The sequence below is a fragment of the Epargyreus clarus genome, unplaced genomic scaffold, assembly GCF_041222505.1.
Source record: "Epargyreus clarus isolate Ecla_fem2 unplaced genomic scaffold, WU_Ecla_fem_2.2 ptg000002l, whole genome shotgun sequence".
Lineage (NCBI taxonomy): Eukaryota > Metazoa > Arthropoda > Insecta > Lepidoptera > Hesperiidae > Epargyreus > Epargyreus clarus.
In genome coordinates this window covers 9,859,896-9,876,116 of record NW_027332210.1, presented here as the reverse complement: position 1 = coordinate 9,876,116, position 16,221 = coordinate 9,859,896, and the positions used below count along the sequence as shown (strand labels likewise).

The 16,221-nt window shown below is 33.5% G+C and overlaps 1 protein-coding gene across 2 annotated transcripts in view; it reads left to right on the top strand.

Moving 5' to 3' along the window:
• The window catches only part of OAR2 (octopamine receptor), a 164,749-nt gene that overhangs the window by 145,316 nt on the left and 3,212 nt on the right, over nucleotides 1-16,221 (top strand). For both annotated transcript variants that reach the window (XM_073080049.1, XM_073080056.1), the window contains 3 exons: nucleotides 12,354-12,629; nucleotides 15,264-15,440; nucleotides 15,833-16,091. In XM_073080049.1, the coding sequence (XP_072936150.1) occupies nucleotides 15,274-15,440; nucleotides 15,833-16,091 (426 nt within the window). In that variant the 5' untranslated portion in view covers nucleotides 12,354-12,629; nucleotides 15,264-15,273. The remainder of the gene's footprint in view (nucleotides 1-12,353; nucleotides 12,630-15,263; nucleotides 15,441-15,832; nucleotides 16,092-16,221) is intronic.

Below are 16,221 nucleotides of genomic sequence, written 5' to 3'. Positions count from 1 at the left end.
TTCATGACCGTGTGATGTTGAAAATTCGGACTCGCAAAATTCATGTAATTACTATGGCTTAAATTACACGAATGTTACAAAACAGATTTTTCTATTTGATATCGAATTGTAAATACCCTATTAAAGAAACACGATAGCATTTTACTTTTTATTTGTTTTATATCGTACAAAACGTAACGAGTCATCCGATATTCTTTTTGTATTGAGAGCGATTGGCATTTGAATTTTATGTATGTATATTATATATGTATTTCGTATCCGCTACTCAAATTTTGAATTTAGAATGCTTCAGGATATTATAAAAGAAACTAAGTTTTGTTTCTTTTTTAGTTTCAGAGTGTCTGACAAAATTAAACCTTTCATGCAAAAGACCGTAATGTTGATTAAGCAATTTATTCTGGAGAACGTCAATTATGAAATAGTAAGAAATACCTTAATATTTTACACAAGAAACATTAATATACTTAGTCTTAATTGTATAAGCATTACGAAACTTGCATTCTATATGCAAATGCCTTAAGACTGAATTACTTTCTTGTAGAGTATACTAGACAATCTTTATCTAAAAATTAATTAGATGAAATAGAATTAACTTCTAGCTATTAGTTAGAAGAAGCGAAATGTAAGCTAGTTTTGTTGTTTGAATTGTTAAAGGACATGGAATTGTTGAAGGAAAAAAATAATAACAGGACAGTTACAAACGGCATAGAATATGTTAATCTCGTGACAGCTTTTTTATAAGATAACTGTAACAAACCAGCTTGCATTCCACCTGGTGGTAAGAGTAAGTACCTTCTGCCACCGATGTTTCTGCAGTCTTCGGACATGTCAAACCAACTACATATAAAACAGTTCTACTGGAAGCCGATGACATATACATATACGAGAATAGATATGGCGCCCTCGTCAAATATAATAGAAATAAAGCGAAAACAATAAAACCATTATTCAACAAAAACAAAATTATTATACGACCTATTGTATCCAATGATATCGCTACTGTGAGAATTTCCAATCCAATATTTTCCTGCTGCCGTTGACAAAAAGTCGACAGGTGGTCTTTGGCTCCGATTTGATTTGATGATTCAAGCCATTTGATATATATTATGATTCACGACGAAGATACAAATTATATTATGAATCATTTCAATAATACGCAAATATTTGTCATCGTTTTCAGCAATTAACGTCATTTGTCTTATTTTATTCAGTTGTATCACTTTATAAATCATTCTACCTACTTGTAGGGTGGATGAATTGTCATCAGATTTGTATGAGGTTGTAGTAGCGCACAGTCCACCTGATGGTAAGTGGTACATTTGTAACCAACTTTACATATGACAGTGATTTCATCGGAAGTCGATCCCAGATATGGCCTGATAAGGCATTTTAAAAGGAGAAGCGCTTAAACTTTAGTCGATCGCGTTGGCCAGATGCGACGGTGACCTTGACATTATACTAAATAGGCATGGCGGTGGAGCCTTCCCAGTTACATCACAATTCAGTCCATCTCTGAAAATTCGGAAAGCAATAGCCAACTTCTAGCTTTCTTTGTACGAAGATAAACATAATTCAGAGATTAGGTAAGCACACAACTTTTGTTTATGATTACCAACTTTTACGTAGAACTTGACTTACTATTCACGATTTTTAAAATTAAATGTGAACTAGGCATATTTAATAATATAGGTGTTATTTTTAAATAATTCAATCAAACTGTCAGTAAATTCTGAATCACTGGAGCACTTAAAATTTAGAATGACCCACATTCTAGTCCAATCGTTGTTATAAATCTAATGGAATTTTCGTCTTGCGTAAAAACTATTTTTATGTCTCCACACGAAAGAGTATCGGAAAAAAAATTGGCACAGGTTAAAAATCTTGGTTAACCTTATGTAATATCCGAAGAAATAATCATTTATTTATTTACATATGATTGAGAAAAAAGGGTGTCTTATAATGGGTGGACTCGATCTTTGAGGCATCCTTTAACAGTCATAGCATTACTTATTCAATAATAGCTTCATTCACGGAATGGTTTTCTTGGTGAGGTTTATTTCTCAAGTATACAGAATATTAAATTTTATTGGATCCCTTATCCAAAATTTATGATAAAATTGAAATGAGTATTTCTAAGATGGGCTATAATGACTATTGTAATAACTAATTTGCCGTCGCCATCAGATGACATCATCTATTGAGAAGAGGTATTAATTTGTTAATATTTCCATGAACTTGGTACACTAACTTTCTTAACATTACGTTACATCTTAGTTACGTTGTCTATGCACTTGAATTTCTCGAAACTTTACCATTTCGTACAAGAGATCCTACGAATTGCACAAGGTACTTCAATATTGGACAAAGTCAAAGTATTTTAAACCAAAACAAAGTTTTTACACAAATATTATTTAATTACTATTCTGATATATCATCTCTTATTATTCCTTATTCTTTATTGCACCGACAAAAACATATATATTTTGCCCCTAACAAAAGCCCTTGATATAGCCACATATTAATATGATACAATTTCCAAAACCTTCACTGTATTATCGTATTTGCTATTATTAATATTACATTTTAGTATATCGAGCTTCAAATATCGTAACAAAAACAGCGATATCGAATTCGACGTCCGTTGAAACACCCATTAATTACTCTAACCGCTCAGTTACAACAATAATTCATAATTCAGCCAATTTGTGGCGGGTCACTAGTTTGCTTTTGTTTAATATTCTATTGAAATCTAGGATTTACTGAACAAAAACTTTCTGATTTACTGCTCTGACAAAGCTTTTATGTTGAAATATTAAAAATTGTACAATTATTATTTACAAGTACATTTTTATTCAAATAACATTGCTATCTTTTATCTATTTTAGGTTCGCCTTTCACATTTAACACTGTTCATGTAAATTACATTTAAAAAAGTTGGATTGAAGGATGGAATTGAATTCAGTTAATGATTACGGTATGAATATGTTAAGAACCTAAAATTATGTTTCAAGATTTTACTTGAGTCAAGTATGTTATTTTGTTATTAATAGTGTTGTGAACTCCATCAATCCTTATGGATTAACTAATTCATCATCTTCCGTATTAACTTCCTCGTGTTCGTCATTATTCTCTATCAGGTTCAAATTTCCACGAGTAATCGTAACATCACAATATCTCATTCCAAGTTCGCTGAAAAGCTAATTAATTACTGTATCCATTGAGTAACGACAATTATATCATCATCACAATTCAGCTAATTTGTAGCGAGTGGCCTGTTTGACATTATTTTTGCAATGTTGAGTTTTTAGGACGCAAATATTTTGAGACAAAAAAAATCCTTTATAAAAATTGTCTTAAGTCGTGTGGCGGAGCGTTCACGATACCGGTCTGGTACGCAAAGAGTCCCGAGTTCCAATCCCGGCCAGACAGGTATCTGAATTATCAATAGAATTGTTTGTTCTGGGTCTAGGTGTTTGTGTATTCGTCTTTGGGTTCTTCGTCACGAGTAAGGATCCGATCAGAATGCTAGTTTACTGCTATAAAAGAAAAAACGTTAACCGTTATAGTGAGCTAATGAAAATACATTTAATATACTAGCCAATATCGACATCTCAAAGGTGAGTTTGTTTATTTGTTTGGTTGTCTGTTGCTATGATTTCACGTCTTAATTACGGATTATCCTGAAATTTTGTAGACACGTTTCGAGGGGTTCAGAAAACTTCATAGTACCTTTTACCCCAAAAAGAAGGATTGTTCCCACGAGATAGATAAAAACATTTATCGCCATCAACCTTTCATCGCGAGAAAAGACGCGGGTAAAAGCTACTAAGTAATAAACGCACAAAATATTCATAGGATGTCGCATTTCTGGAATTTTCGAATTCCGCTGAACCGAAAATAATTTCACGGTCACCTTTCACGTATCATTTAATTTATCAGGTAAGAGAACGGTTTGTTCACTGAAACTTTACAGAATAAATTACAGATAGACAGACAGATACAGATGTGAACGTAGAAGTAATTTAACTTTGTAGGTTCGTTGTTAGGAATAACTTCGTGACTATTATCATGGGTATTCAATTCAAATTTCTGTGACCTAAAATGATTTTATGTTACACTTATTACTTTAATGTGTTTTTTATGGAATAGGATCAAAGACTATAGAGCGATATACCAAATAAATATAAAATTGGAACGTCTAATAATCTGCATCTCAACTACATCCTTCAAACCAGAACTTTACATCACTGTTGTAAGTCATAAGTGTAAGAGGTAAGTGTGATGGCTCTGCAGCTGCCGTAGCTAATAAGCTCAAAAATGTACTAAGAATATGGTTAAATCACCGTAACAAGTTAGTTTCTTCTGTGGACGAAATCGCGAAACCATAACAGATCTCTATTGTAAAAAGTCTTGAATTTTATCCCTTACTAGTCAGTACTTAAACAACATTTTATTTCTCGCCTAATTCTCATTAGTTTTTCAGCGACAAACTATTACAATTATCTCACTAAACTTTAATATTCCACGAGCAAACAATGATATCATGTTCCTCTCTTCTCATTAATACGCTAAGCGCTCAGTTATGACAATAATTCATAATTTAGCCAATTAGTTCCGACTCATGTACGCTACACTACTGTTTTATGACAAATTTAATAGAGCAAATTAAAAGACTTGGTACCGTGTCTCTGAAATTTGTCTAAATGTCTCTTTGTTCTAGAAACATTAAATGGGTCATTAAGTGTACTGAAATTTAGGTTTTGAAATACTTGAGTTATTGTTTTCGCAATGGACCGAATTTTACTACTGAACATTAACATGGGCCAGTCTTTGAAAGCAATTGTTCTGCAAATTCGACTGCGAATGTATCACCACCACCTATTTCCGCGTCAGCCTTTGAACAATAATGTTTCGCTGTTTGTTTTTTGTTTGTATATAAATGATAGATAGATAATTCACGTATCAAATACTAACACAAGAAGTTTTAAGTTATTCTCAGAAGATAGGAATCTTTGTTCTATATTATAGATGTCCATAGACAGTAGTCACGTCACGGTAGACTATAATTATGTTTGTTTGCTGTTCCAATTACAAAAACAATCAAGATTCCACACTCGTTTGCCATTTACAGTAAAATTAATCAAGTCTGAAACAGCCATTTTGATTGTAGTGGCGTCCGATATTTGGACTCTAAAGTCTCGTCATAAGGCGGTTATTTGTTTAATGTATGAAGGTTGGAGGTCATCTGACCCATAGCTGTTAATTTATCATTTCGGAGGTCATTACTGCGACGCATTATTAATGTTCTTTGTCTTGGTAGATCACGAAATATCCCGGGGGCAATAAATTCGGCAATTACTAAGCAACATGTATATAAATTTTGAAGCTTACTTGCCACTTGTTTAGGTCATAATCTACAAAGTTTAGTAACTTCGAGCATGTGATCCATCCATCAGTGTTTTGGAGGTCTACTGCTGAATATAGATTTCCCCTCATTGGCGCCACTTCAACTGGTTCTGAATCTTTCGAATCCAACAGTTCACCGCTGTCTTCTTCAAGTCATAAAGCCACCTGTTCGAGAGCGGCTTGTGGTCGTTTTGTCTAAGAACTGTTTTAGACCTTTCTTCATAATTCCTAACTCTTACTTAGGTGACCAATGGGTTAATGTCCACGATCCCGTGTATTATTATTGGATTGTAGTCGTTTAAGTAACGATTTAAAGTTATGAATAAAGTATTAATATTCTAATACTACCTATTACCCAATGGTAGTTTGAGTATCTAAGTGTATAGTTTTCTAGTATAATTAGACGTTTGATGGACTTAAACCACACATTAATATAAATGTGAATAAAACACAATATAAATTATTCCACTTTGTTCTATTTTATACTACAACGCATAATATTCGTTCTCGCATCAGATCGCCAGGCAAATAAATCGTGTAATTACTCTCCGAGAAACTTTTATTATTACGTTCGGAGAGGAAAAAATCCCATTAATTACTTGTCGCGTCTTTATTATGTTCCTTTTGTAGTTGTGTGGAGGCGTATTTGGGTGTTATTCGTTCTTACAATAACACCCTTTTAAAATAAATGAAACAATGAACGTAAAATAAATGTCGGACAAAGATACGAATGTTACTTAAGAAGCTAAGAGTTGACAAGAATTGTAACTGCTGCCAAACTGTTCAAATGTTGAGCTTTGCAAGATCATAGGAGACAAGATCAGATATTTATTGAGTCCCAACCAACCAACGTTCAGTAATTTTAAAAGGCACTATGAGTAGAAGAAAACTTTTTTTAATATCATCACTTATATCGATTTCATTCCTTTTTTTACCGATTGTGGACGGAAATGTTTCTTGAGCGTATGTATGTATGTACGTATGTCTAATTCTTTGGCACACCGCAGTCCAAACGGCTTAACGAAGTTTAACATATCAGGTGTCGTTGGACCCATCTAAATTGTGGGAGTGACAGTCACGCAGACAGAGACAGTCACACAGAGAGACAGGCAGAGAAATAATAGGTTTTTTTTTATAATAATATAGTCTTTAGTTCATTTTTGAGTTTTAAAGATTTTTGTATGCCATCTAATAAAACAACTATATCTTCGCCCTATCCTAAAATTCCCCGTATTATCAGTGACTAGAACACATATAGACTTTACATTCTATTTTATTCCTTTGCTCTCTTCTATTATGAGCTTAAAAATGAGTCCGTTTTTCTATCTAAAATTAAATGTTAGGTGCAATACTGATCTTTCAAAGCGACTCATCATTATCGAGGCCGTCATAACCACCGGCGACCTTTCTCGAAATATCAACTTTTTATCATTACCTACTGACCTATATAAATGACTGGGCAAATTATTCCACGTCGATGCCCCATTGTTTTTGTAATCGCGTCGTTCAAAGTTTTGATTGGTCGAAATTTCGACGGAAATTGCACATTAGACTACGTCCGGTGACGCGGTACAGATTTATATTTACTGGAAGTGATATAAATATTCTTATTTGGGTCTCAATATTTTTATCTGATACTTATATGATTTGCAAAATTCCTTTAAAAATAGATTTAAATGGGGTCGGTCGACATGTAAGATATGACGAATTCGCGCTATTATAATCATATGCGTAGAGACATTTTTTTTATTATCAAACACTGATCTTAAATTGAGGGCACAGTCACATGACCCAACATACAAAATCACAATACCTACATAGACGCATCTCACTGTATTATAACGCCATTATAGTATATCTTTTTGATCAAGTGATTGTTATGCAAATCGTCAAAACGTATTATCTAAAGCCGTAATCTAAAATCTTTTGCCGCTTTTTCTCCATAACGAAACACCTTGTGAAGTGGTGGTAGTTTTACTGACATTTAAAAAGATCTCTGTAAAGAACCTATTTTGAATAAAAAAAAATGATTTGATTTGATTTGATTTGAAAGGGCACCTGTACCGTTAGTATGAGTTTTAACGTTATTATAAAAATGACTGTTTTTGTATTTGTTTACGTAGTTTTCCATACATTTCCAATCAGCGCTCCTAGCGGACTACCAGAACTGATTGGAAATGTATGGGCAAATACGTAAACAAATACAAAAACAGTCATTTTTGTAAAAACTCATACTAAACCCTTAGTGTGTCGCTTATACAATAGGTCAAACAAATCATATAAACCAAAACAACAAATTATTAAATGTCAACTTGTAGAGGACGTTGCTTGGATACACAAAAAGTTACACACATTATTTTCAAGTACTGTTTTACTATGCAGAGAGGGGGAATATTAAAACATATAGTTTCCTACTAAGTGTGTTTATATTTAAACAACAAATTGTTTTACACGCTTACTGTAAGTAATAAGCTACTAACTACTGCCACATCCAGTTGTGTATGTCCGTTTCATGCGGGCGGCATCCTATACAAGTTTAAATAGGATATTCCTGTCTGTCTCCTCTTATTTAAATAAAGTGTTTATTCGGTTTGTTTATTTTTCTCGGTATTATAATAGTGATGTTATGTTTAAACTCTTTTACAGTGAAACTACGAAGCATTATGTTTTACCTACATATTGATATCAGCAATAAATACTTTTGAAGGTGGTAGAATCCTTTGTGGTTCGACTCCGGCAGCACCACCGCCATACCTATTTCTACCTAATAACAGCAGTGTTAGGCACCGCTGTGTTCCGTTTTGTAGGGTGTGGTAAGGGAGACAGACTTTTCCGAGGCGTTCCAGCTTAGTCCTCAGGGGTAGCGGCGCATCTGTGGACGACCTCAGGTAGGAATATCTAATCCTATCTGGGGTTAATTACAGATGTCCATGGGCGGCAGTAGCCACTTACCATCAGGTGGACTGCATGCTCGTCTGCTACTCCTATATTATAAAAAAAAAAAAGAAATTGTTTGGTAAGGCAGACATAGTTATCCGGGGCATTGTAACTAGGGGTAGCGGCGTATCTATGGCCAACCTTAGGTAGGACTCTAATCTTATCTGCGATCAATTACAGAGATCTATAGGTATCAGTAGCCACTTCCGTCTGATGCATTCCATGATCAACATTTTATTACTTTACGCTGTATAACTTTAGATTACTGCGTTACGTTCCTTTATTATATTATATTTTATACGAGAACATGAAATAAGTCTATTCAAAAACAACCATATTCTGTAAGTAACACCAAGAATAAAATGTAAAGGAATCAAAATTGTAAACGAGATTACATTTATAAATTGAAATATTATTTTCTTATAAATCCTCATTATCGTTCACATGGCAATGAGAACATTCAAATTTGTTGCGCCTAAGCTTCGGTAAGGGCGTTTACAGTTTGTAATTTCTGTTAAAATTAGGTAATTTGTTTTCTATATGCAGTGATGTAGAAGTGAAGTGCGCTTGTGAAAATAAAATGTGAAGTGTATATTTTTTAAATAATGAGTATTTTCTAAGATGCAGCCTCTGTTAAGTCTCACGATTGGTAACTGGTTTTCCTCCATAAAGAAGAGGCTTGAAGCTTATGCCATCGCTTTGCACGCAAGTTGGTGGAAGGTTTGGACTTGTAGCCAATGGAGGTAATAACCTCCCCAAATGTGTGTGGTATTAAGGAATGATCAATTAACATCAACCAACAAAAATAAGAGTAGTAAATAATAAAAATCTTGAAATAAATGACCCGCACAGAGCGGTCATCATGCCGATCTGATAAGTTGATCCCGGGTTTGATCCCCGGCCAGACATATGTTTAAATGATGAATTTAGATTATTTTTTAAGATCTGGTTATTCGTATATTCATCTTTATAAATATTTTTCAAATACAGACCGACGGATATATTTTAAACATATTCACTCATAAATTCTAAATAGGAATTAGAGAAAAAAACGGCTAAATATATAAAGAAAAGTCACGAAACTCCTATTTAAATATTATTACGTCGAGAATTTACAAGAACTCTCCAATAAAGAGGTTAGTCGTAACAAAAGAGCTGTAACAATGGGCTTCATTCCGAATTTATTGGAGGCTTTTGACGATTTAGCGGAGGAAAGATGTTCAACGATTTCTAAAATATTAAAAAAACCAATAGGCTAGTCAATATGCTATGAATTCAATATTATGTAGTTCTATTATCACTTAAGCCTCTATTTTATTACTTTTCTAAGTACTTTATAAATACGATATTTTCGAGATTTTATCGAATCAGCAAATAAATTTAATTTATTAGAAGATCTAAAGAATTATTGAAACATAATTTAGTACTCTTGGTATGAGTTTTTATGTTTTTACAAAAATGACTGTTTTTGTGTTTGTTTACGTATTTGCCTATACATTTCCAATCAGCGCACCCAGCTGACTGTATCAGAACTGATTGGAAATGTATGGGAAATACGTAAACAAATACAAAAGCAGTCATTTTTGTAAAAACGTAAAAACTAATACTAAGGGTACAGATCTCCAATTCCGATAATCGACACGCGCACTGGTACATCAACAATTACTTAAATTTCCAAATATTTTTGAAACTGCAAATGAAAGTATTAAGCGCTGTTGGGTTCTGCTTTTGAAGTGTTATAACTAAGATAAACTTTTCTACTTAGTTCTCGGGCATAACAACGCATCTGTGACCGACTTCATGTAGGAAGCAAATTCTATCTGGGGTAGATTACAGATGTTTAAGATGGCAGTGGCTACTTATAATCAGATGAACTTTTTTTTTTTTTTATAATATAAGAGTAGCAGACGAGCATGCAGTCCACCTGATGGTAATTGGCTACTGCCGCCCATGGTCATCTGTAATCAACCCCAGGTAGGATTAGATATTCCTACCTGAGGTCGGCCACAGATGCGCCGCTACCCCTGAGGACTAAGCTGGAACGCCTCGGACAAGTCTGTCTCCCTTACCACACCCTTCAAACCAGAACACAGCAGCGCTTAACATTGTTGTTATTAGGTAGAAATAAGTGTGGCGGTGGTGTCGCCGGACCTTTAAAACTAGTATAATCATTTGCTTCTTCAATGTCAGTAAATGGAAGCAAATTCCGCTCAACCATAAGAGCCCCGATTAGCCCAAAAAATGTTTACTGGGAATAGGATTAGCCAAACCCGACGCTTTACAAAAATTTAATTACCCCAAACATAAACCTAAATAAATACGACCAACCAAGGAATCTAATTATCCCATTAATCATAAATGTGCAAATGAATTCCGCGCTTAATTTAAGGCTGTTAAGTTGTAAATGGCGTGTGTAATTATGATGGACTGGGGTAAACTTTTCCGCTAGATTTATACATTTTGTTTGTAAGTCTGGTTTGGTTTGATTTCATGGAGTTGTTACAATTTTTAAATAAGATTTAATTTAGAAAGAGTATGTATTTAAAAGTATATTTAATTTGCTCTGGAAAACGGATATTTATGTATGTTTTAAGGGTCCCTTCCAAATGGCTGACTCTTTTAGGAAAAAGAACACTGTGATGACGATAAATAATAGTACATTACAATACGAGGACGAAAAATTTTTTTCTGACAAGTGTGAGTTTGCAGGCCGAGCCGCAGGCGAGGACTGCAATCACACGAGTCAGAAAAACATTTTTCGTCCGCGTGTTGTATAAAATTTTATATTACGGGGTCGGAAATGGGGGTTTTGCGCACGCGAAGCGTGCGTAAAACGTCCATTTACGCACGCCGTGATATAAAATTAATTAGTTAACCCATAATACGAGCATTCCTTATGCTTTTACTGTAAACTTGGTTACAAGTTGCAATATTCTTTTTGTTGTTATTCTACTACGGAGGGAAATATTTTGCGATAGTATGTATGTATATTTCATTCTTCATGACCTGCAACTCAAAGAGCTTGAAGGATTTAAACATATGGGGTGTCGTTGGATTTGTAAATTTCTGGGAGTCACATGAGTTTTATTATTAACCATCTATAATTTCTTGTTTAAATACCACCATTGTATAGTGTAATTGACTACCAGCGAACATTGTTGCTAAATGATATTGTGCTCTGAACGATGAGTATGAGACGTCATAAAAAAACAGAAAAAAGGTAAAATCTTTTCAGTCAAATCAAACGATGTCTAGGACCAATCGGTGAAAAAAATTGTCTATCAGGACAATTTATATCCGAACGTAATTTATCGTTGTCAATGTACACAAGTACTCTAGAACTAGAATATACGATTCCGTGTGCACGAGATCGAGTTAGGACTTAATTTGGGGAACTCGTTTGCGAAGGCTTTGGACATTGTGCGGAAACTTTTTGAGCTTTCCAAGCTCTTTGGATTCAGGCTCGAGTGGATTTGTATTACTCGTCGAGCTTATAAAGCTATCCTGATATTTGTTGGATTTATCTCATACTTTGTCGAATTGAAAGTCAAGGCAAGAATCCTAGTCTAAATTAATTTCTCGTAAGCTCAAAGTTCTTGACTATTTTGGATTATTATTAATTGTTTTGAATGTGCAGACTACGTAAGTTTTAAACTTAGAATTTAATATTCACATAATCTTATTATTTAGATGAATAATTTCAAGATGTATTATTATTCTATTTATATTTGTCCTCATATTACCATTTTAAAATTAGAGAGAAAATGTCAATAATGTTTCTATATTCAAGACATTAACTTCAGAATCAGATAATATTTTAACGCATTATCTAATAAAATCGTAGTTAACTGATTATGTGTTGACAAACTTAAGTAGCGTCTATATTAATCAGATGTGTGTTTAAGATATTCATTTTAACTAATAAACGTGTAATCGATGTTTTCAGCACGTTACTAAAACATTCAAAAGCCAAAATTAATTTAACTTTAACATTTTTTCTTTTGTTCCAGATAATAATGTGACAAAAAGCGATCGCGCCATCGAATCCAATAAACATGACATCGATATAGCTGAAGATGTGTATAGAGGTATCACTAGAGAAGAAAACCGACACAGTTAAGAAGAAAAAGATGAAATTCAATCACTCGAGCGAACGGTTGTGTGTGATTTTCGATTCATTATAACTCGGTTATGATGATCCTTGCAGAGACATACGGGATACGGTGTGAGACAGTGAGTGGAAATGAACAGACAGACGTAACGAGAGTGAAACAGGAGAGATAAAGGTAATAGATTTTTCTTAAACGGCAATAAATTTATTCAGAAGCCTTGTCATAAGGAAATTTGTTCACTACGACTTTTAGAACGAGTAACGAATAGCGTAGACCACGTAAAATAATCATAATACGAGTATTTTTATTTTATTAAATAATATACGTAGCTGCAAGTCTTCTATGTTTTAGGAAATACCATATATTTTACATTTTCCACGCGGTATTGCTAGTAACATTAGCCATTCTTCATAGATAGAAAGGTTTAATTAGATTTTTTCTTTGCGTTGCAAATGTTTACGAAATCATCTACACTAATATTATAAAGAGGAAAACTTTGTTTGTTTGGTTTTAATGAATAGGCTCAAAAACTACTGGACCGATTTAAAAAAATATTTCACCATTCGAAACCTACATTATCTACGAGTAACATAGGCTATATTTTATATGAAATATATTTGATAAATACATTTTGAGGCGGTACAAAGTTTACCGGGTCAGCTAGTAGGGAATAATTAAAAATTTATCAATTATCCAAAATATCATTTTCATCAAATCTCTTTCACTATATTTATACAGGAACATTTTTTCTTAATTTCATGATTTTATCGCATAAATGTTATTCTTATGGAGTGGTGCCAGTCTATGATCCTCATATATCGAGATAGGAATACTTTTTGCGTTGATTTAATTTATCGCCAATGCCGAAGGCGGGCTTCATTTGCATAGTTTTTTACGTCTCACGCTTCGAGCCCTTCTATTGCGTTTATTACATTTTTTATTTCTATCTTTATTTCATTTTTATTACACTTGTGATTTACTTTTAACGTTTTTTCTTTTATTTTATAGTTTGTTTTAAACTTCAGCTTATTTATATCATTTCGAAACAACGCTCTTTCACTACAGTTGGTATGTTTCATTAAATTTAAACTTAAATCGTTTAAGTTGCACAGAGTAGAGGCGTTCGTTTCTACGTTGGGAATATATTTATTCATTACTGAATAAGTACCCAACACTACAGAATTTTCCACTTACATGAATGTAAATTCCAGACCAATGGCTTAATTAAAATACGTATAGTAATTACCCTTACAACATCTCATATAATTTGTGAAAATCAAAATTCTGTCATATCTCACATATTTTATGCCTTGATATACATATATTGTATATTCTGCACAATAAGTTCAAACAGAAAGTCATCTCTTGTAAGTGTATCATAAAATATAATACACTTCTTTGAAATAACTTTCATATTATACGTAAAAAAATTACGCATTTAATTGTATAAAAACAAACGTTAATCCCGTAACTTGACTTAAACAGCCTTGATCCATGCAATTTCTACTCTACTTAAGCGACAGCAACTACTCGTATCTCGACGTTACGTTAGAATAAGCTTTAGAGAACGTTTACGTAACTGTGTTTTCGCTTTCTTTGTAATCTTGTCACTAAATCCGGAGACCTGAGACACTCAGACAGCTAGATAAGGATGCCTCGCAAACATATCTTGACATTTCCCGTACTTTGCGCAAATTTTCTACCTGTAGTGCTATTCAGTGAAATACAAACACGAATTTAGATCTCAATAAATTGCAATCTCGATCTCTTGAAATAACAATAAATTTTCATTGAGACAAATTTGTATTTCCAAAATTAACGTTATTATGACAAGATTCCTCATATTATTATGTCAAAAAACCAAATCTATTTTTTTCCATAATAATTATAAGCTTTTCTAAATTGTCCTTGAAAGTCGCGTTGCAAAATATCTGATGCTAATAATTTGATTAATATGATGGTTACCTAACTAACACCTTAAATTAAAAGAAAGCAATGGACATCATTTCGTATTTTTGCTCCTTAATTTGAAAATGACATCTAAGGCAAATATTTTCTTCTTGTGAAGCTTAATCTAATAGACGTTACAAAATATATCAATTTGTATCTCAAAATAAAATTAGCCAAGAAAATTAACTTTACTCAAGTTTGTATATGGTCTGATTTGTTTGCAAACCGGATTTATCGTTCCTAAATGGGGGTTACCCAAAACTTCAGAAAGTTTGCCATACAGACAACTTTTAGCACACTTCAGAAAACAAGCAATTTGTTGGGAATTCACTTAAGTAGATTAAATGGCTTCACTGACATCATTTTTTTTTCTTTTATACAAGTATGAGCGGTTTGTACATTTTTATACTGTTACTTTTATGTTTGAGAAGACCAAAGCGTATTGCGTATTACCTCGCGTTTTATTACCGACATCATTATTGCCGGTCATTTAATTAAAATGGATAAGATTCGATGCTATCAGGTTGAATATTTTGCATCTTGAATTTGAAGAAGTCTTTAAATCTATTTCTCCAACAGTCCCAAGTTTTTCCAATTCATTGCTCCACTGTATTTTCTCAACACAACTAACTCATCATATCTTGTTTTTTATTATTAATTTTCTTTTAATTTTATTATTTGTTTAACTTTGTAATTCTATTCAATTCAGAATTATCTTTGTTCGCACTTTTACCACCTTATCTTTAACTCCGCTATCATTCTTCATCTAAGTAGTTATTGTTAGTATTTGAATATTTTTATCTATAATTCCGTAATATTCTAATTTCATAAGATATGAACATTTTGTTGTTACCACAGGCCGCCCCTTATGGATCAAGTAAACGCGACCCGCAACGAGACGGGCGCCCGGAGCGAGGACGATGAGCAATTGCTGCACACGGTACTGTTCAAACTGCGCACCGCAGTTCTCTTGCTGATCGTCATCATGGCCGTGCTGGGAAACCTGCTGGTCATCGTCAGTGTCATGAGGCACAGGTTAGTAATGATTTGGATACAAAATCTTATGGGACAGTAGAACATGCAGACATGTAAGATGGTATGACGTAATATAATATAGCCGTAATTAATATTATGTAGTTGGCAACCAATTACTGATTGATTTAATTTCACGTCTAATTTAGGAATAAATATTTTAGAAGTGCAATTTTAAACATTTCATATTGTTGTTCGGGACATTTGATTTAACTATAAAATCCTCAAAATGTTATGATATGTCTGGTATTTCAAATAGTTACAAATTCAAATAACCAGCATCATCGTATTTATATTGTAACATGAAGCATCTCACTTTATTTCCATCTCAACTATTTTAGTTATTTTCAATACTAATCCAAAATCGAAATTTTGATCACCTGCATTTCTTCCAGGAAACTCCGCGTCATCACCAACTATTTCGTCGTCTCGCTCGCGTTCGCAGATATCCTGGTAGCGATGGTGGTCATGCCCTTCAACTTCAGCGTGCAATTCTACGGGGAATGGATTTTCGGACCAGTTATATGTGACCTCTGGAACTCTTCTGACGTTTACTTCACATCGACTTCAATTTTGCATCTATGTTGTATCTCCGTGGACAGATACTATGCGATCGTGAAGCCTCTAAAATATCCAATTAAAATGACGAAAAAGGTAGGTATGGTTTGCTAAAACTGAACTGAGGATAAAACTCAGGTAAAAGGGTTTAAAGGTGGTAGAACCCTTTGTGGTTCGACTCCGGCGGCACCACCGCCACACCTATTTCTACCTAATAACAGCAGTG